The sequence below is a fragment of the Mus pahari genome, chromosome 12 (assembly GCF_900095145.1).
Source record: "Mus pahari chromosome 12, PAHARI_EIJ_v1.1, whole genome shotgun sequence".
Lineage (NCBI taxonomy): Eukaryota > Metazoa > Chordata > Mammalia > Rodentia > Muridae > Mus > Mus pahari.
In genome coordinates, this window is record NC_034601.1 from 87,153,354 (window position 1) to 87,174,854 (window position 21,501).

The 21,501-nt window shown below is 48.3% G+C and overlaps 2 protein-coding genes across 2 annotated transcripts in view; one reads left to right on the top strand and one right to left on the bottom strand.

Annotated features, from left to right (window-relative positions):
* Positions 1 to 12,881, top strand: part of Get1 (guided entry of tail-anchored proteins factor 1) — a 13,865-nt gene extending 984 nt beyond the window's left edge. Inside the window, exons 2-5 of the mRNA XM_021209187.2 lie at positions 6,909 to 7,074; positions 7,929 to 7,996; positions 9,020 to 9,134; positions 10,992 to 12,881. Of these exons, the coding sequence (XP_021064846.1) occupies positions 6,909 to 7,074; positions 7,929 to 7,996; positions 9,020 to 9,134; positions 10,992 to 11,065 (423 nt within the window). The 3' untranslated portion in view covers positions 11,066 to 12,881. The remainder of the gene's footprint in view (positions 1 to 6,908; positions 7,075 to 7,928; positions 7,997 to 9,019; positions 9,135 to 10,991) is intronic.
* A 1,147-nt stretch (positions 12,882 to 14,028) lies between these two features.
* Lca5l (lebercilin LCA5 like) overlaps positions 14,029 to 21,501 on the bottom strand; it is a 35,809-nt gene continuing 28,336 nt past the window's right edge. The window contains exons 5-9 of the mRNA XM_021209186.2: positions 18,527 to 18,611; positions 17,318 to 17,421; positions 16,904 to 17,021; positions 16,331 to 16,441; positions 14,029 to 14,861 (exon numbers count right to left, since the gene is read on the bottom strand). Coding sequence (XP_021064845.1) covers positions 14,116 to 14,861; positions 16,331 to 16,441; positions 16,904 to 17,021; positions 17,318 to 17,421; positions 18,527 to 18,611 — 1,164 coding nt within the window. The 3' untranslated portion in view covers positions 14,029 to 14,115. The remainder of the gene's footprint in view (positions 14,862 to 16,330; positions 16,442 to 16,903; positions 17,022 to 17,317; positions 17,422 to 18,526; positions 18,612 to 21,501) is intronic.

A 21,501-nucleotide genomic window follows, 5' to 3' on the forward strand; every position in this document is an offset into this window, starting at 1 on the left:
TTTTTTTTTTTGGTTTTTCGAGACAGGGTTTCTCTGTGTAGCCCTGACTGTCCTGGAACTCACTCTGTAGATCAGGCTGGCCTCGAACTCAGAAATCCACCTGCCTCTACCTCCCAAGTGCTGGGATTAAAGGCGTGCGCCACCACGCCCGGCTGCCTTTAAACCTTTTTAAAAAACTATTTGTTATGTGAGAGTTTCGCCTGCATGTATGTAAGTGCATCACACGTATGCAGTGCTTTTGAATCCAGTAGGGACATTGATTCCCTGACACCGGAGTCACAGACTCCATGTGAGCCACTATGTGAGTGTGCTCTTGAACACTGAGATATCTCTCCACCCTCTTAATCTGTAGCCATTAAAGATTTTATGTGTGTGTGTGTGTTCTGAGTGTATGTATATGCACCATGTGAACGAGGTTGCCTGAGGAGGCCAGAAGAGGCAGTCACGTTCTCTGGAACTGACTGATAGATGGTGTGAGCAGCCACATGCATGCTGGGAACTGAACCTGGGTCCTCTGAAAGAGCCACAAGTGTGCTTCACCCCCAACACATCTCTCTAACCTGTATCTGTAGCCTCGGAAAACGTACTCTGTAATAAACCAGTGAGCAAGATTTTTGCTCTGAGTTTTGTGAGCTGGTCTAGCAAATCGGTGAAGCCTGAAGAGGGGTCAAGGGAACTCTAGCTTGTAGCTGGGCTGTGTGATTTGTGAGTGAGACCACCTCCCTATCTGTGGGATTTGACGCTCTCTGCAGAGTGGCGAACACCTAGCATGTGAGCCCACACATTGTGGATCACAGCAGTTATCTGTGTTGTGGACAGGTGGTAGGAGAGACTGAACAAGATACCTTCATCATCTGTCTTTCTGGAGAGGCATCTAGTCCTTCATCCCTGTAATCTTTTTGTTAGTTTCAGTGGTTAAAGTTTCTCGTGTGTCCGGCTAGCAACCCCTTGTGGTTATGTGTGTTCTCATTCTGCTTTCTTGTCTAGTTCTATTTTAACATAGTGTGTGTGTGTGTGTGTGTGTGTGTAAGACTGAGGTCAGTTGGTGTCAAGGATAGTCCTTGGCCACTCTTCCGCCTTACTCATCGAGGCAGGGTCTCTCAGTAAAACCCAGAGTACACTGACTGGGCTAGCATGCTGTGGGGATCCTGGCTCCATATCTACACCCACCTTTCAGGTGGTTCCTCGTGCTTGTATAGCAGGAGCTTTAGCCCCTGAGCCAGGTCCTTGCCTTGAGGGTTCCACCTCCTCCTGTCTTGTGTCTTGTTCCCTTTCACCTCACAGTGGAGCTAAGGAAACGGAAATTCAGATATCTAGGGAGGCTGTGTTGGGCCATCCTCACTGAGTCATGAGTTTCCAGTAGCTAGCAGGGCGGGAGGACATATAGATCCTGTGATTGACTCAGGGTCCTCCAGTACAGGATGACCAGACTTGGGCGTGTTCTGTATTAGTCCTTCATCACAAAGGATGGGCACTGTAGTATCACAGGTCTGCCCGAGTGTTTGCTCCCTGTACAGCCATCATTGTTAGGAGGAAGTGCCAGGGCCATGATCTGGGCCTGTTCCAAGTCCTGTGCTGTTCCCTGAAGGTTGTATAGCCTCTGCCTTGAACCCACTGAGCTAAAGTCCTTTGTCAGTGATACCTGGGGTGGTTGCTGGGTTCAGAAAGAATGCATGATGATTACCATAGGGAAGAGGAGCCATTCCATGGTGTTTAGAACAGGGAGGACAAATAAGAGATCCAGTTTGCCAGGTTGCTGGGTTTCCAGTAAGGGAGCTTTTGGAAACACCCTGGTGTAAGGAGGCCAGAATACCTCCCCACCATGCTTAGAGCACCCCACCATGCTTAGAGCACCCTTCCCCCTTAAGCCTCTGATTTGAAGGACCAACTATGACCAATCAATGACGAGAAGGTTGGGTTGAGGCTGCAGAGTGTAGCCTTCTGCACCTGAGCATTGGTGCAGTCAAGAGGAGTGCATGCCCTCAGGTGCAGCGAGAGCGCGGGGCCCGAGGTGCTGGGAGACCAAGGTGCTGGGAGGCTGAGGTGCTGGGAGGCCTTCTGGGCCACCTGCTGGGCACCTGGTAGACTGAGGAAGGCTGTGAGCAGTGGGGGACAAAGGCTGATGACTTTTGACTATTTAACTCTCTTGTTATTCTGGGGCCAAAAGCTGACTGGCTTCTGGCAATTAACTCCTGTTGATAGCAGCAGGGGATTAAGAAAAGAAATTCCATTATCTGGGCTCTAACTCTGACTGGGCTTCTAAATGGCCAGGCCAGAGGCTTGGAGTTCATTAACTTTTCATGAGCCAGAGAGAAAGGAAAAGAAAGTCAGGCACACACAGACACATGTACACTGGATAAAGCAGCAAAGGGCTACACCACTGTTGGATTATTGTTCTTAGTCTTTATACCTTCTCAGAATAACTGATCATACGGCTTTCTAAACACTTGTACATTCCACACGTTCATAGTAAGTTTAAAGTAACAGCTCATGTCATAGATTGATACGGCATAAGGAGTTACAGCAGGGTTGTTTACATGTCTTTTCTTTAAAGCTAGCACCTGAGTAAACATTCATTATTACCTGTTACTAGCCCCACAAGCTCCTTATTAGTTTAAAACAATAGCGTTTATGTTGTAAGTTAGCACAATTTTGTCAAGAGACAGATATCTTCTTTATGTATTATTAGCTTTGAAGCCTTGTATAGATAGACCAGTGCATCATTTATTTTCTGTCCTTGTACCTACAAATAAATTGCCGTTTCCAGTTTTAGGACCTTCAGTTACCAGAGAGTGGCCTCGTTCCTAACCGGGAAGGAATGTTTTCCTTGATTGTGCATTTGTTCCAAGCCTGCTTTCTTTTCCTGGTGCAATCAGCCCGTGACACAGGAAGGTTTGCAGAGCTCTGTTTGCAGTTTTGATTCTATAGGGGGCTTGAGATTACTTGTATCAGTTTAGGAGTTCTGTAAAATCATAATCAGGAATTATGAAATCATCAGTTCCTCTACACAGCATTGCTACATGAAAGTACATGTTCATGCTGATCTGTGGAAAATCTGCCCAGTGGGGTGTGGGGTGGGCTGAAGCCCAGGAGTCACTAAGCTTATAATAGTGGCAGGAATGCATCCCAGCAGTGGGACGCGATTCTGGGATGAAGTCTCAGAGTGCACCCACTGCAGCCATGCAGAAATGGCGGCCCAGCTCCAGAGAACTCACCTGCTTGCCATAGCCTTTCCTAGGTGGCTTCTGTCAGCTGGAGTGCATCTGGTGCCTGTGGTTGTCCTGGATGGGATTTTCCTGAGGGTCCTTCCCTTTAGGTTGGTCACGACATGCATAGTTGAGATTGTGTAATTTATAAAGTAAGGGATCCAATGTTGTCTTAGAAGGGGACATTGGACACAGCGTGTGCTCGTACATGGGGAGTACACTGCTCGGGTGTCTCTGAAATGACGTGTACATGTGGGTGAGGCTCTTGTGAGATTTGCAGAATTTCCAGAACCGGCATGGCTGTCCTGGACTTGAAGTATGCAGATGACCCTGCTCTGCTGGCAGTCACATGTGCACACATGCTTCAGGGGCCTGGCCCGTGTAGCCAGCTTCTCTCAGTGTGTTTAGTAGTTTTGAAGTTACCCTTTGCTTTGTGCTCCAAGCCTTAGGTACTCGCTTTCCACAGACTAGACTCTGAGCAAAGCCCTTCTTTGGAATATTGTCTTTATTTATTTATTTATTATTTTTGATACAGGCTTTCTTAGCTATCTTGAAACTCACTCTCTAGACCAGTCTGGCCTGAAACTCAGAGATTGCCTGCCTCTTATTTATGAGATTAAATGAGATTAAAGGCATGCACTACCATGCCTGGTTGGGACAGGATTTTGTATGGCTTCCAAGTGTTAGGATGACATAGCAACCTACAGGGTGTACTCCTGGGGCCTTGACGGAGAGGTGTGTTCTGGGTGATGGGCAGAGTACTTGGCCGACAGGACCCCATAGAGTGCACAAGCAGGGAACAGGCATTTCAGGAGGGAGTTGGTCCCACTTAGGGAGTTGTGCTAGATGACCCTGGTACTAGTTGAGAGCCTGTGCAGGTTTCTGGACTTTCTGTGTTTAGGTTTTGGTCTCTTCATGCTGGTGACCTGGGTTGGTCATTTTTGAGTTTGCCTGAGGAATTCCAGAAGGGAGGAGCCCGGCTGTGCACGTTATGCCGCCAGCTTTCAGCTCTGTGGGCCCCTGGGTCGTCAGTGACAATGTGGCCACCGGTTCAGTCCTGGATAAGTTTGTCTATTGGCAGAGGGTATCCTGGCCAAACAGGACTGAAGCACTGGAGGCAGGAGCACAGTGTACTTGCCTGCAGGCAGCTACCGTCTGTCTGCCGGCTGGGAAGCAGGAAGCTGAGCTCCTGTCCTTTGCTCCGCCTGAGTCATCTGGGTAAAAATCTCACAAACGCAGTGCCTCCGATTGTGAGTAATTCTGTCCCCAGGGCCTTTGTGAGTTGGAATCACCTGTTTTTCTCCTGAGATGTACCTACTGTGGCCATCATGTTGGGTTGCTTTGAACCTCTCCTGCTGCAGCTTCCTAAATGATGGGGTGACAAGAGCATCTCCAGGCTACTTCCCCCTGTTCCTGTGGAGCCATAGGATGCAGGCCTGGAACAAGAGTGGGGTCCGGGTGTGTCCAAACCCCTGAGATGAGTAGGAGTAAGATTGCTCCCACCCTCTGCCCCTCAGAGGAGGTCATGGAGCCCAGCAACCACAGTGGGCTTCATCTCCTTATAAGGTTACAGCCAGAAATATCTGAAATTCCTCTCTTGCTTGAGGCATCAGCAGCACCCTGGCCCCAGCCAATGATGTGCATTCTCCCTGAAGCCCCCGCACACTCCCTAAAGGGTTAATAATAGCCTATGTTCTCCCAGTTAAACATGCTGTTGCACTGAAGCCTGTCTCTCCTCCTGAGGTCTCCTTCCCTGACTGTTCCTCTAATACCCAGCCCCCATACTCCACCTCAGGATCCACTGGTTGTGACCACAGGTCATGTTGCTATGGGGCGGGGAGGCAGAGCCCTAATGACGTTTCCTGTTTAAGTTTAAGCATCCTTTATAGGGTCCCTGATTTTTTAAATGCAAAGCTTTTATATTTATGTATGTAATGTGCATTGGTGTTTTGCCTGCGTGTATGTCTGTGTGTGTCAGATTCCCTGGAACTGGAGTTACAGACAGTTGTGAGCTGCCAAGTGGGTGCTGGGAATTGAACCTAGATCCTCTGGAAGAGCAGCCATTTTAACCACTGAGCCATCTCTCTAGCCTCCCCACCTCCCGATTTTTTTCTTTTTTTCTTTTTGCAACCCCACAAAAGAAAAAAAAGATCTTGTGGAGATTTTAGTGTGTCCCACAGTATACCCTTTGTCCACACGTCTTTGTCCAGCGAACACTGTAAATGTTCGTTGCAGTGAGTCATTACTCTGGTTTGAGGCCTCTGGCTTCTGCTCTCTAACATTGGGTCCTCACCTGGACTCCTCTGGTATCCTGTTCTTGCCCTGTGTCATGGAGATGCTGCAGCTTTGGATCTGCAGGACCAGCCGCTTCACGTGCTCCCAAAGTTCATAGATTGTGTAGATGTTGGGATGGGTGGGCAAGGTCCTGGATCTGGGCCTTGTGGGTAGCTGATTTGGTCGGCCTGCCAGTTCTCCTGCACCCATACTACCAGGGCAGGGTCTCCAGTACTGATCTGGCTAGCCTTCCTGAGTGCTACAGGTGGCAAGGGGCAGGGCCAACTCTAGGCAGTAAGGGTTGTGGAGGGGAAGGGGGTTGGTTCTCTGATTTTGAATGATAGCTCTGTGACTTTTTAAGAAATTATTTTGGCTTTTAAAAATATTTATTTTTTATGTGAATAATGTTTGGCCTGCAAGTATGATGTATGTCTGTGTATCACCTGCATGCCTAGTGCCCATGGGTTCAGAAGAAGGTGTTGGATCCCCTAGAACTGGAGTTATAGATGGTCGTGAGCCACCATGTGGGTGCTGGGAATTGTACCCCAATCCTCTAAAAACAAACACTTCGCCACTGTGACCGTTAGGGACTTTGGTCCATTCCTGTTTTTTTTTTTTTTTTTTCTCCAGGGTGAACCAGGTTGGAGTAACTATCCCTTTGAGTGGAGAACAGGGGGCATTAGCGAGGAAGGTTTGCAAACCCTGTTCCCTGTCCGCTGTGTAGCCTTCAGGGTGACTCAGTGCTGGCCCCAGCCTAGGGGCTTTAACTATGAGTTCATGATGGGAACTCAGCTTGTGTGCCTGGACTGTTTGTCTACTGTCACTGTTGGGGTCAAGGGCTTGGCTCTGGCTGTAACCGAAGTTGCCTTTCTTTGTGGCAAGCAGAGGGGTCCTCTGAGCTGGGGGGTGATGCCATTGCTGTGGGCCAGCTAAACTTTATATACTTCTTCTTTTCATCTTTAAAACCAGAAGAACTATTTTAAAGATTGGGCAAACACACACATTCAGGAGTTAGGCATACAGTATATAAAAAAGCAGTTTCCCCCCTGAACCCTTGAAGGTAAGTTGACAGCCCTCTGCTGTTCTGTACTTTGGTTAGTGAGCAAAGGTCTTGGCTGTAACACTGGTGACAAACATGTCACTGATGTCCAGTTTGAAAGCCTGCTTTGGGGTCCCCTCATGAGAAGAGGGCTCTTTCCAGCAGTGCTGTGTTTGGAGGGTCCTGGACAATGCTGTGTTACTGCTCATCCATTTGTTGGTGAGGCTTGTCTCTGGTGATTCCTGCCACTGGCCTGGCCTGTACCTTTCTGCACCAGGGCTTCCCGTGACCTGGGACCCTGACAAGCCCTGATAGGTGGTGGGCGCCACCTGGTGGCCGCTGTTGCAGGTATCTGGAACACACACCGATGCCTGCCTTCTCCCTGCCAGATTTCCAGGGTGCTGCAGAAGGATGCAGAGCAGGAGTCACAGATGAGAGCAGAGATCCAGGACATGAAGCAGGAGCTGTCCACCGTCAACATGATGGATGAGTTTGCCAGATACGCCAGGCTGGAAAGGAAGATCAACAAAATGACGGACAAGCTCAAAACGCACGGTACTTGTCTTGCAGCCATGATGGAGGGGCGGGTGGGAGCAGGGGGGTGTCTTTGTGTGTGGATTTGAGGTACATGCGTTACTTCTCCTTTGCTGGTAAACCCTTTGCTTTCTAGATCCAGAAGTCCTTGTAGGCTTTTCTTCAGAGCCAATTTGTCCTCTGCCAATAGATTCTCACTTTTGAGGCTGTCACTTTGCTGAGGGCAGTCCAGACGAAGAACACACAGTGGGTCCTCAGGGCACTTGGCACTCTCAGGGGCACATACACAGTGTGTAGACGGCAAGGAGCAGCTCCTGTGCGAATGGAGGATGGTGCACACTTGGGTCCCAGTATTCTGGGGCAGAGTCAGGCAGCTCACTAGCCATAGTGAGGCCCTGTCTGTCTGTCTGTCTGTCTTTCTCTCCTTTCTGGGTGACACAGTGTGTCCTGAGAGCCCCTGCTGGGCTGTGTAAGGTGGAACAGCCTGTGTAGAACACAGGCTTGGGAGGGCTGGGCTCCAGTAGGAGGCTCAGAGATGCTGTAGGTTAGAAAACGGGGATGTGTTTCGTTCTGTCCTCGAGCGGCAAGTGCGTTAGGAGAAGAGTCCCTCAGGCTTGTAGTGACCTCAAGGTGCAGTCTGGGTGGGTGTCTGCTCCAACAATAGCATAGTGATCCAACTTTAAATTTTGTAAATTGGCAACAGAGTAAGAGGTTTATTACACACACTGTTGTCCTGTTTGATGTTTCTAAGTATGTTAATATCAGTGATTAGAGAGAGCATGTTTAAAAGGGGAAAATGACATTTCCACGTGTTCAGGTGTGTTCTCAGTTTCAGGATTAACTCATGCTTTACCTTGTTTTTATTTTTCTTTCAGTGAAGGCACGGACAGCTCAGTTGGCCAAGATCAAGTGGTTTATAAGTGTTGCTTTCTACGTACTGCAAGTGAGTGTTGCCTGGTCTCTGCACGGCTGTGATTTTTTTCCTTTGTCTGCTTGTGTATGTGCACACGTGTGTAGGCATTTTCCTGTGTGTGCTTGTGCACACGTGTGTACAGAGGCCAGAGGTGGATGTGGTGTCTTTCTTTCTTTCTTTCTTTCTTTTTTTTTTTTTGTTGTTGTTGTTTTTTTGAGACAGGGTTTCTCTGTGTAGCCCTGGCTGTCCTGGAACTCACTCTGTAGACCAGGCTTGCCTCGAACTCATAAATCCGCCTGTCTCTGCCTCCTGTTCTGGGATTAAAGGCATGCGCCACCATGCCCGGCCCTTTCTTTTCCTTTTTAAGTTTATTCATTTCTGTGTACGGGTGTTTTGCTTGCATAAATGTTTACACACCATGTATGTGCCTGGTGTCATTAGGGGTCAGAAGAGGATATTAGATTCCCTGGGACTTGAGTTAGACAGATGTGAGTCACCAGGTGGGTGCTGGGAATTGAACCTGGGTCTTCTGGAAGAGCAGGCAGAACTCAACAGAGCCAGGCATCTCTTTGGCTTCCCACTCTCCCCACTTTCCTCATGACTGGAGCCTGGCGTTATTACCTGGGGGCAGGGGTTGTGCTCTTTGCCTTCCGGATGTTACTTCGGGTCCTCCACAGAGAGAGACTCGAGCATTTCAGCAGAGCGTTCAGGACCACAGAAGGTGCTTCTGGGAAAGGAGAAGAGGTGAAACATTAGTTGTCGCCAGCTTGGAGCTGACTGGGGTGACAGAGGGATTGTGGAGTCCTGGCTGCTTTTATACTGACTGGGGCAGACGTAGCTCACTTAAGTAAATAGTGGATGTGTGGCATCTATGTTAAAACAGGGAAATGCCAGTTCCCACAAGAAGGCCCCCCCCCCAACCGTCACCAGTGTGAGATGTTTTTGTCTGGAGTTTGTGTGTGTGTGTGCGTGTGTGTGTGTGTGTGTGTGTGTGTGAGCACGCACTTGAGTGATGGAGCTGTGAGGCCCCCACTCACCGTAGGCTTCTTCCAGGCAGCGCTGATGATCTCGCTGATTTGGAAGTATTACTCCGTCCCTGTGGCCGTGGTGCCCAGCAAGTGGATCACCCCTCTAGACCGCCTGGTAGCCTTTCCTACTCGAGTAGCAGGTAATTGTTTTCTGGGAATACGGTGGTGGTGGGAGATTAGGTGACCTGACTTCATCCTTGCTGTCCCCTCAGCAAGCCACACCTCCTGTCCCAGCCTTCTGTGGTCTGGGGAAGCTACTTGCCAGGGGCAGAGTTACCCGGAGGCCACTTCTCCTCCCGGTGACTCCCTTTCTGAGTAGCTTACTGCTCTCTGCTGTTGCCTTTGAGTTTTGAAAGGTCCTTTGGATGTTAAGGTTATTCATGTCATTGAAGAATGAGTAGACACGTAAGAATATTTTTTCGGGTTGGGTGTTTTTTTTTTTTTTTCTGAGACAGGGTTTCTCTGTGTAGCCCTGGCTGTCCTGGAACTCACTTTGTAGACCAGGCTGGCCTCGAACTCAGAAATCCGCCTGCCTCTGCCTCCCAAGTGCTGGGATTAAAGGCGTGCACCGCCACCGCCCGGCCAGGTTGGGTTTTCTTGAGACAGGGTCTCACTGTGTGGCCCTGACTGGCTTGGAATTAGACTTGTAGAACAGGCTAGCCCCAAACTCACAGACATCTATCTGCCTTCTCCTGCCTTCCCAGTACTGGGATTAAAGGCATGCTCCTCCAGGCCCTGGCACATAGGAACTATTTTTTTTTTTTTTAAATAACCATGCCATTTGGTATACTTTCAGTCTATCACTTAGGAGGCAAGCAGGAGGATCTCTGAATTTTAGGCCTTCCCTCTTGGTCTACATAGGGAGTTTCAAGCCAGCCGTGCTACCAAAATCCAAAAATCCATTCGGTTACAGACAAACCCTTAATGTTGTGTTCTGTTTCTTCCAGCCTTTCATGCTGTCTGTTTTGAAGTGGTCAAGGTCACCTGATGTTTTATCCCTTTTCCCTCGATGCTGTAAGCCCACTCAGTAAAATACCACAGTGGGAGGCTTAAACACAGAGACCGGGTGTCGCTAGGACCCATTTTGTGGTTCATAAGTGGCACCCTCTCAAGGGCCCTTGGGTAGGAGGAGGAAAGTCAGACCGAACCGTGGAGGCTTCTTCCTAAGACTGCCGGCCCTGTGATCTCAGCCTCTCTCAGAGGCCCCAGGCTAGGGTAGCCTATGAATTAGGGTCCATACTTGCAGGTAACAGCACTCCATTTCAGTAGCTGCTTGTCATCTGAATTTTCCTGTGAGGATACTTTCTTGGGTCCTGATCTTAACTAATGGAAATAAAACTGCTGGATGTGGTGGCTCATGCCTGTAATCCCAGCTTGGGGGGCGGGGGAGGAGGAGGAAGAGGGTGGATTGCTACAGCTTCAAGGCCATCATGGACTACAGTGTAAAAGCCTGTAAAAAACAACCTGCATATTCTCGCCGGTCATGGGTTCTGATGTGTGGTGAATATTGTTCATACTGTAGTGAAATACGTCATTGAAAGAGAGCGGTTGCAAGGACCCACAGCTTAGCTGTGCTGGGTTTTCCCCCTCCCCTCCCCTCCCCTCCCCTCCCCCTCCCCTTCCCTTTCCTCCCCTCCCCCCTCTCCTCCCCTCCCCAGGCCTGAGGAGCAGCCGCCACCTTTGGCAGCACTCCCCTGAGCTGTTGGCCTTACAGCCTGGGCAGGGAGGATGGGGATATCTCCACTTTAGGCCTGAGAAGACAGGAATTTGTTTATAGTGCTTTTTTGAGAAGTGAGAAAGAAATAGTGGTTCAGGGTGTTCTTACAGCCTGTTGGTAGACCCAGGGACTTCTCTGTCAGGATGCATAGTGCAGCCCTGTCTGGCCCTGCCTAAGGAGCTCCTTCTCTTGCCCCTTGGTACTGGCATCTCCTCCCTGTAGGTGGATGGTAACTAAGGCTTGGCTGCTGCGCCTCTGACTTGAGTTTCTCTCTTTTCAGGTGGAATTGGAATCACCTGTTGGATTTTAGTCTGTAACAAAGTCGTGGCTATTGTTCTCCACCCTTTCAGCTGAGGGGAAGGCCAGCTACACGTCTTTACAAAAGGATTCTGATAGGGTAAAGAACGGATTGCACACAAGTCCACAGTTTCTTGTGTTTTATGTTTTGCAATATTTGCTTTTGTGTGTCACCTGGGATTCTTGTTGAAGTCAGGATTTTCTACACCCGCCATTGAGCCAGAAAGACCAGTTACGGCGCTCCCATATCGTCTGATGTAGCTCTGGATCTTACCAACTGGGAGCCACCAAGTGGCATCTGCTGGTGCTTGTTTCTGGGCATGGTTTGGCCTGTCGCCAGCTGCAAAGTCAGACTTGTAACAACTCCGTTAGTGCCGTTTTAATTTTTAAACTTTTAATTTTAGAAAAACCCACACTTTCGTACTACTACCAAACCTCCTTTTTATCTCAGTTACTGAAAGTGACGCACACTAGTGGACGTACCTGTACTTGTCTCCTGAAATGTCACACATACATGTGTGGAAAGTATCGCCGTATGTCTAAGCTTGTTCATTTTTTGTAGTGCTTCCTACATGTGTTCATAGACTACGTGTATTTTTATTTAAAGCATTTCAAATGAAGTCTGTCTTTTAAAGCATTGGGTATTTATGCTGTGCACAGCAGAATAGGGTTAAGCAAGGTGTGGTCTCATCTAGTTCATCTGAGACTCCTTAGGCTCATGAAGTAGCTGCAGCTCTCCTGAAATTATGTAGACCAGGCTTGTCTCAAACCTACAGGGATCCACCTGCCTCTATCTCCCAAATGATAGGATTAAAGGTATATGCCGCTACTGTTTTTGTATATGCCGCCAAGACTGTTTTTGAAGCACTTTCCCTAGTTACAGTATTTGCCAGTGCTAGTATGACTGTCTAGTGTGACTGTCCCACCAGCCTTACAGCAGGAGCTGGGCTCACTGCCTATGCTGCAGGCTGCGGTATTTGTCTCTGGGGAACCGTAGCATAGAAAAGCTCCCTGCCAGTACTGCAGTTCTCTGCACAGCTTGGCTGTCCTGGAATCACTATGTAGACCAGGCTGACCTGGAATTTACAGGAATCCTCTTGTCTCTGCCTCACAGCTGCTGGGATTAAAGGTGTAGCACTGGGTTTGAAGGATCATATTTATATTCCGGTGTTTCCTAATGATCTCCTAAGTAGCTCTTTGTTATTCTGACTGTACTGTGAACAGGCCCAGTGTGCAGCCCTTGGGTTGGTTGTAAACTGAGTGCCACCAGAGCAGGCTTGAGAGTCCATTGACTTAAACTCTGCAGATAGATCTACCTGGCACCAAGGTTACTTGGCTGTATTTGTTGTGGGCACAAACGGAGCACAGGAGCAGGCATCACCAACATTGCCAGGAGGCCCCGCCCACTAGCTCCAGCATGCGCACCACGAAGGAAGCACGTGGTCTACACAAGATTATCTTGGGACCCGAGGAGGTTGGCTGCAGAATCTGGGTTCCCTCCAGGGATTCAGCCCTCGGGGTGAGGGAGGGTGTGCGCTCTCCTCCCTTTTGCAGTGAGCCACAGTCTGTAATGGCGCTTTTTGCCCACATCATTTAGGTAGCCTGGGTCAGCAGCCCAAGGCCACTTGGAAGGGCAGTCACAAGTGCCCAGACCAGATGCCTCTCAAGATCTCAGCTAACCTGAAGGAACCAGTGACTTAGTGTTCCCATGTGTGTAATGTGGATGTCAGCACTTCCATTGCATAATGTATGGAAGACTGTTAGTGTTCCCATGTGTGTAGTGTATGTAACACCGCAAGTAGGGGACATCTGTGTTTTTATCCCCAAATTGTATTTGTTTATTAATGGTAATAAACATTGAGTTAAAAAGGGACTGGGTACTGTGGAAAGCGTGCTTCTGTCCCCTCCCGCCTTGGCAGTTTTCCAGGCTCACGGTTACCTGCTTTATAGGGTTCTCCAAGATGATCCGTGTTTATGAATGCTGGTCTGTGTTTATGAATGTTGGTCCATGTTTATGAATGTTGGTTTGTATGCATTTAAAGCCTTTAACATTTTTTTTTATAAAAGTAAACATCTAAAAAAACCAGAATCTTCATTTTTTTTTAATTTAAATTTTAATTTTTTTGAGATAGGGTCTCATTGTGCAGCCCTGGCTACCCTGGAACTTACCATAAAGACCAGGCTGGCCCAAACTGAGAGATCAGCCTGCCTCTGCCTCCTGAGTGCTGTTACGTGGATAGAGGCTCTATACACAGCTTATATCCAGTATACCCCATCACCACCATCATCACCATCACCATCCCTCAGCAGGCATTATACCATTAGGCCACACGCAGCCCTTGATCTCACTTGTTAAAGTGTTAATATACACTAGCTCATAAACATTTGGAGACAGTGCAATGAATTCTAGCTAACGATTAAGTTGCTCTAATAGCTAATGGAGGCCTTACACAGTGCAGACTGGGAATACAGACTATAGTCCCAACAAAATACTGTTAGAATTAGACCTGAGCAGCCAGATTGAACATGCAGTTGTTTTAAAAGAACAAGATTAAGAGAAATGGTCATTGGGTAACAAAAAGAAATAATAAATCTCAACAATAACAACAAAAAAATAGACTTCTTACAGGCGCAGGGGTGCACAAAAGCAGGCCACTTAGATGCTTTTCAGTTCAGCTGAGCAAGAGACTCAGGAGGCCAAGCTTGAATCCTTGTACTGTCTTTGTGTCAGCTGGCCGTCCGTCTTGCTGATCAGTACCTCTTCCATGCAGTTGTGATGACCAGCAGCCTTGCTGACAGAATTTATGCGCCTTAGGCTGGCCAAGAATCACCAAGTCCCAGATCTCTGGGCTATGTAATAAACCCAATCTTCCTAAAAAAAAAAGTTGACATACATGTTCCACCTTCATAATAAAGATGTAGATTTGTATTTAAAATGTTACCATATGACCAAGGTACAGTGGATTTTTTTATTAGATAGCAATCACGCAAATTACCCACAGTTCACCCAAGTACTAAAACAGACACTATGTAAGCCCTCACATGGTAAATAAGATTAAAGGCACATAACTAGTATACAACCAGAATGTATCAGGTGACTGCTGCATTTAAACAACAGTCTTCCTGTTGACTTCGGTAGGTGAGGCCTGGATGGACCTTGCCACTGTGGCTCTGGAGTCCCCGAAGGCGTTGCCGGCAGAGGCCTGTGGCCCGGTCTGCGGGGACTTGCTGACTGCTTCGCTGTCGCTGGAGCCCGCCCTGCCCGCGAAGCCCGCGCCGAACAGCTCCTCCATGAGGCTGCTCTTCCTGTCGCGGAACGCCGTCGCCCCGGCCCTGGCCCTGGCCCTGGCCCCGGCCCCCTTGCCGAACGAGGGCTCGTAGCCGGCAGGCTCTAGCCGCAGCTCCTGCTCGCTGCGGTGCTTGCCCATGCCGTGGCGGCAGCGGCAGTGCGAGCTGCCCAAAACCTGCCTGCAGGAGGTAGGCAGCCCGTGGTGCAGGTTTTCTGTGGCCTCGGTGAAGGAGTAGTGCTTCCGCGACCGTGGGGTCTTCCTCTTGCCGCGCCCGGGCTCGACATCGCACGGGGCCTCATCCGCCCCGGGCAGCTCGTGTGCCCCGACCACCTCGTGCGCCCCGACCACCTCGCGGACATTGCCCGCATCGCCTGCATTGCCGGCCGCCCTGGTCAGGGCCTTATCCTCGGCGTCCTTGGGGGCCTCGCTTTCCTTTGCAGTTGCAGTTGGCTCTGCTTCTGCTGGGATGGCCCTCTTTTCTTGGTCTTCCTTTTTCTCTTTTGGCCTCCTAGGAGTTTCCAGAGAAGTTTGTGGTTTCCGGTGTTCGACCTCCTTTGATAAATCTGCGTTAGAAAGATGGAGCTTTGAGTGCCCTCAAACAAGATTTTTAGGAGGCTCCTCTACCCCCACCCCCGGCGAAGTTCAAGCTGAGGGCCTGAGTTCTTGCCCCTGGCACTTATTAGGGTGCATGGCTGTGAGGGACTCTGGCCCCAGCACAGATTCTGAGCATTGTTGCTGGGCTTATGGGGAGCTTCCCTCAGTGAGAGAGAGCCCTGCCTCCAGGCAATGAGGCCCAGGTTAGTGGAGAAAGATATATAGAGACCTGCCCTGGCCTCCGCCAATGTGCTCACTGCACTTACACACACCATACCAAAAAATGCATGGATTCAGGGCTGACAGTGTGATTCCAGGTTTGACACCGTGGCTCCATAAGACCGACCAATCAGCCCCAACAGAAAAACCTCGTTGGACGCCCATTTCAGGATGGTGTGTTCACACACCTCCCTAGACGTCCAGACAAGCCACTGAAACAACACAAGTGGCAAATACGCAGCACTAAGACCCAGAAGGGAGCAGTGCTCACCTTTCCTGCAAGATACTAAGGAAATCTTCTCTCGGGGCTATTAAAACATGTTAAGCATCAATTCAAACAACAGTCATTTCAATAGCAGAAGCTGAGGATGGGTGTATATAAATCCGCAATTTTATTTTTATTTTTTTTTTGCTTTTCCAGCAGTTTGGCAGTTTCTAGTAGAATTTAAGTGAATAAGTTTTTAGGCCCAGGACTTTAATCTGTAGGAACAAACCTACACAACCAGAGTTGCAGGGTTGTGCATGCAGCGGACTTTGCTTTAGTTCAACACTGCAGATATGCCCGAGAAGCAGCTGGTGAGGGACAGCATGCTGCTGTGGGTCCTCGGCAGCTACGGGCAAGTGGCCTTATGGGAAATCTACACTAGAACAGGAGCTCAAGTTCTTTGCATTCGTTCCTGCTGCTGCTGCTGCTGCTGGTGGTGGTGTGTGTGCATGTGTGTGTGTGCACACATAAGTGCATAACTTCATGTGCATGTGTGTTTGTGTGTATGTACATGTGCATATGAATGGCTCACTACACAATGTATGCTCAAATAGAATTTGTTAAATGAACAAATAAATTTCCCAAATGGGCTTAAAAATACGTGGGGAAGTTAAATGAACACTGGCTACAGGAAGTGTACATTTGGTGGTGTTTCCAGCAAACTTCACCACACAGTGAGTGGCCTTACGGGGGATACTGCCAGAGCTTCTATTTCAACATGGTTGACTTCACAGCAAGAGTTTGGCCCTGCTAGGTTCTCTCAGCTCCTGTCAGGCCTGAGGAAATGCATGGAATTCTGGCCGGCTCACTTCCTGCTCAGCCTTGCTGTGTCCCCAGCTCACCTGTCAGCAACGATGAACTATAAAAACATTGTGGCCTGTCTTCAAGATTCTGAAGGAAAGCGATAACCTAGAGTTTTTTTTTTTTTTAACCTATGTAAAAATTATTAATCACCTGTATGGGTACAAGAGTGACATTCCAGATGGAAGGCACAGATCTGCTCAGTGGCCACCTGTCCCCAGGAAGCTGGAGGAGATGGCATGCTCTTTAAGACGGTGAGATTGGCTGCGCAAAAATGAGGACATGGTTTAGTAAACAGAAGACTCAGTGGAGACGCAGGCAGACGACCCACCCCCACCCCCTTTCCTCCAGGCTCCTCTGGCCGGCCCTGCCTGCCTGTGGCCTGGGGGTGACTTTGCTAGAGCAGCTGCAGCCTGGGTTGGCTCCTCCTTACCCCACAGAAGCATCTGGCCTTGACCTGCTCTCAAGAGCTCTAAGTTAGCTTGGTGAGCTTAGGTTTAGATGCTTCAAGGAGTCCCTTGGAATATTCTCTGACCTCCACCTGTCTTGGTTCTACCCCAGGAGCCCTGACTCTAGAGCTAATGACTTTGTATCTTCCAAAATAATTCATGACCTTCCCGGTGACTGGGCCCTGGACTTGTGGCCCTTCCTTGCCTCATTGTCTCCAACCCCATGCTGGGAATGCAGGCGAGGCAAGGAGATTTTTTTTAAAAGCTGTTCAGTTACCTTCATATTTTCTCTTAGACTCTTCTTGCTTTGGTAGTTTACACACATAGTAAGGAATATCATGGTTTATTTCTGTTGCTTTTTCTTTATGAACAATGTTTCCTTTCCCCCTTCGACCCTATAATTTACAAAAACAGTAAAAAGCATATTTTTGAGGTGTAGATAATTTTAAATTAAATTTTAAATATCAATGCTTTTTGTATACAACGAGTGACTGCTTTTCGTCACTTCCCCCCGCCTCTCGAGTAATAGGTCTGGCTGTTCTGTAGAATATGCTGACTTTGAACTCACAGAGATCCACCTGTCTCTACCTCCTAAGAGCTGGGATTAAAGGTATGTGCCACCACACCCAGCCAGAACTCTATTTTCATTAAGATATTTTTTAGACAATGCAAAATTTCAGAATTCTCATACCTTAGTTATCCAAAATGGGGCATCTGACTTTTGAGTTTCCTGGTGTCTCATATTCACAAATGGCAAACTTTTCCTGTCTGCTTGTACTGATTTTGTTGAAGAAACTGTAAAATAGGTAGATTATATGTGAGAAGCATTTTGTGTTCAGAAGCTTTATTGCTCTCAAGTGCTCACACTAAAGGACAAGCACCACATAGTCAGTTAGTTCTCTTTCCTACCGTTGCTTTATCTGTCTTATCTTCCGTCTCAGAGGTCAGGAGCATCGCAGTGGTAAGGGGAACCAGGGAGGTGCTAGGATCAGGCAGCATAGCGGTTTTATTGACATTGCGACAGACCATGCCACTGCCACGCCATGCTAGAGCTCCAGAGGCTTGGTGAGTAGACTGTCCATGATGTGAATGAGAGCCATGACTGCCAAAACGGTCTCATGCCCATGGCAGGCTCACTGTCTAGTCTGGTGGCATTGCTCAGGATTATAATTCACAGTCAGTGGAGGCCAAGAAATTGGGGGTCGATACCTTTGAAAGCAGGCCTGGCTGCTGCTCCTCCGTTAGAGGTGAGGACTCTGCTGTGCCTTACCTGAGCAGACCCCGTGGCTGGGAGGGGCGCAGTGAGTATGAGCACATTCTGCCTTAGGGCAAAACGCACGACCGGAGCACCAGCCTGGAGTCACCATGCTTAACGCACAGGGCAGAGCAGTGCTGTGTCAGGGTCTACAGAGAGCTGTGCTGTGTTCAGGGAGGTCAGAGACTGCTTAGGACCAGAGGGAGACTTCCTGGGTGTGGTGTGTGTGGGAGGGGAGATGCTTTTTTTGACCAGAGCGATGGTTACATGGCTGTAAGCATTTGCCTGAATCCACTGACCCTGAAGGCTGACGTAGGTCCATGTTATAAAATGTACCTCAGACAACTTTCATGCTCAGAAGCTGCCACTGGTATATAGATCTCCTTAGAGAGCTCCGATGGGCAGTTATTTTGTGTCTCTTTCATCTGAGGTGGGGCAGAAGGGACTGAGCCCAGCGGGAGCAAGAGCATTGCTGGTTCTTTGTGACACTATCACAGCTCCATTATTTTATTCTACAGACACAAAATACATGCCTGCGCCCAGTCAAGTGCCTGTTAAAGGTCCTACAATTTTGCTTGCATAAATTAGGAAAATATTTGCAGACACGTAAAAATAGATTTTTGAGCAAAAGGGACTAAAACATACCTTTTGGATAATCTTCCTTATCATTTAAGTTTTTAAGTATTCGATTAGTATAGATGTTTTTGATTTCCAGCTCACGATCCTTCTCCTAAAAAGAGCACTGTGTCAGTTTCCCAGGAACAACTGCTTTATAAACCTAGACTTAAAAGATCAATTTAAGAGGAAGTCACTGGTCCGTAATGGAAAAGTAAGATAAAATCAAAACCCAGCCCTCAGTCACTCTGGCCATACCCAGTGACCATGGTACTGGGTAGCAGAGATCAAACCCTTTATCCTGTCACTCAGGCAGCACGCGCTGGTAAGGCTGACCACAAAAAGGCCACTACTCTGCTTTAAACCCCAACAATAATGGCTTTAAATCATGGCAAAACAAAAGCTTTGAAGGTCTTAACTTGTTGGGGGGTAAGAAAAGGACTAAACCTGATGCAGTCTTCTTATACATGGAGACAAGCCTGCTGGGCTGCTGGGCTGCTGGGCTGCTGGGCTCCACCACTGCTTCTGAGGTCATCTCCATGTCAGTGAAGGAGACATTACAGCATATATCCGTGTCTCCCCCCCTCCCCCTCTCCCCCCTTTCTCTATATATGCACGAGTGTGAGCTTGGTGTCTGTGGAGGCCAGAAGAGGGCACCAGACCCCTGGAAGTGCAGTTATAGATGTTATGAGCTCCACATGGGTGCTGGGTTGAACCTGTGCCCTCTGCAGGGCAGCCAGTGCTGCTAACCTTTCAGGAATCATCCCAGTCCTTTATTTATTCATCTTTTTTTCCTCAAGATTATTTCATTTATGTGAGTACACTGTAGCTGTCCTCAGACACACCAGAAGAGAGCATCAGACCCCAATCCAGATGGTTGTGAGTCACCATGTGGTTGCTGGGAATTGAACTCCGGACTCTGGAAGAGCAGTCAGTGCTCTTAACTGCTGAGTCACCCTCCCCGCACCTCCATCCTTTACTTTTTATGCTCCATTTAATCATAACATTCTATTTTGAGACGTATGGACATGGATGAGAAATATTTTTTCTAGAATGTATGTTTCTAGATACAAAGTATTATGGTCCATATTTCCCTTTCCTGCTTTGTCGTATTTTAACATTTAGCTCAGAGACTAGAAATGCCAATAGTTTATGGCTATGATAACCGGAGTCCATGGAGACCAGGAGAAAGCACCAGATAGAGCCAGTTAAGATGGTTGTGAGCTGCCATGTGGTTGCTGGGAGCCAAACCTGACTCCTCTGCCAGAGCAGCAAATGCTCACAACGGCTGAGCCGTGTCTCCATCCCTAGATTAACTGTTGCTCACACTGCTTTCTATAAAGATTTCAGTGTTTGCTCACAAGGGCACATGCTTTGGTGGCTGGAAGGTTTAGTCCTGTCTCTTGGTTTGGTTTGAGATTTACCTCAGCAGTAGATGGAGTGGCTGCTGATGAGCTGATGCAGGGCTGAGTCGGGGGCACAACATGAGGGAGAGCCTCCTTTGGGCATAGGGAAGAAGGTTGGGCTGGGCCAAAGGGGGCTAAGGTATCAGTATATCACACAACCTAGGATATCTGTGTGGTTAATCAAGAGGAAGGAAAGATGGACCACGGTTAAAATAACTTTTATTCACCTGCTATAACTGTCCTCTCTGAGACCTCTTGTCTCTGCCTGCTACCTAGGCCTAGTCCTGGAAGCTTCTAGCCTTTATCCGACCTTATCCAGACCTAGAATGTTTTCAGCCTGAGACTTACTGCTGAATATGCCCTCCCTGTCTAGCTATTTCTGAATTCTAGCTGGCTGCTCAACTCACCTGTTCTGGCTCAAACTCCTTTCCAACCTGGCTGATTCAGTCTGGCTTCTCCATCTCTGATTTGTTCTGCTTGGCCTCATACTAACTTTGGCAATTTGTTCTAATCTGCTGGCTCCTTTTTATTCTCTGGTGCATCCTGTCGTTGCCTGTGTCTAGCTAGTTCTCTCTGCAACCTGTCTCTGTAGAGCTATCCCAGTAAAACTGAGCCCCTCTCTGCATGGCTCCCTCAAGTAGATCCTATTCTGTCAATTCTTTCTCTGATTCATCACTTTGTCTGCCATTCAATTAGACGTTACCTTCAAATATGGGTGCTTCCTTCTGTAAACTAACTTTACCTTTGTTGTTTGAGATTAAAGGTGTGTGCTAAGGGCTGAGCCATACCATAACACAATCTCAGGGTTCACAGTGTGATCACATATCCTGCAACAGACCACAGAGGACAAGGGCTCATGGATGGATTCACAGCCAAGATTACCCTGAGCTTACAGGTGATCCCATCAACTAAGGGTGAAGGGAGGAGGTGGTATCTTAGTCGGTGCTCCCTGGGGCTTGACTGTAAGTCCAGGCCCCAGCATCTCCCTCGGGAGCTGTGGAGGCTGGTGTCCACCTTCATAGTTAATCTCATACTTTGGTAATGGGCTTTGATTTGTGGAGATGACTCTGGAGATGAGGCTGATGTACAGAAACAGATAGCCTGGGATCTTGGGACCAGACATTATGAATTTGGGCTTATGTGGTAGATTATAGTGTCCTGAAATTGGCGCGCTTTCTGGTCCCTGCGCTCTTCCACAGCAGGAGTTTACTACCTGTCTTCCCAGCTCATGGATGGAGGCAGATGAGGGGCTCTGTGACTTCGAGGCTAGTTCATACGGGCAGAATGACCTAGGATCTTAGCTGTTAATTGGCGCCAGTGCAGACACAGGAGTGAGCCTTCTGGCATGTTTGTCTTCCAGCCTGTGACCCGTCCGTACTTAAGCTAGGAGGGCTACAGACGCGCTGTCTGACAAGCCCTGCCTAAACTCTAGATCTGCAAACTCTAGATCTGCAAACTCTAGATCTGCAAACTCTAGATCTGTAAACTCTAGATCTGCAAACTCTAGATCTGCAAACTATAGATCTGCAAACTATAGATCTGCAAACTATAGATCTGCAAACTATAGATCTGCAAACTATAGATCTGCAAACTATAGAT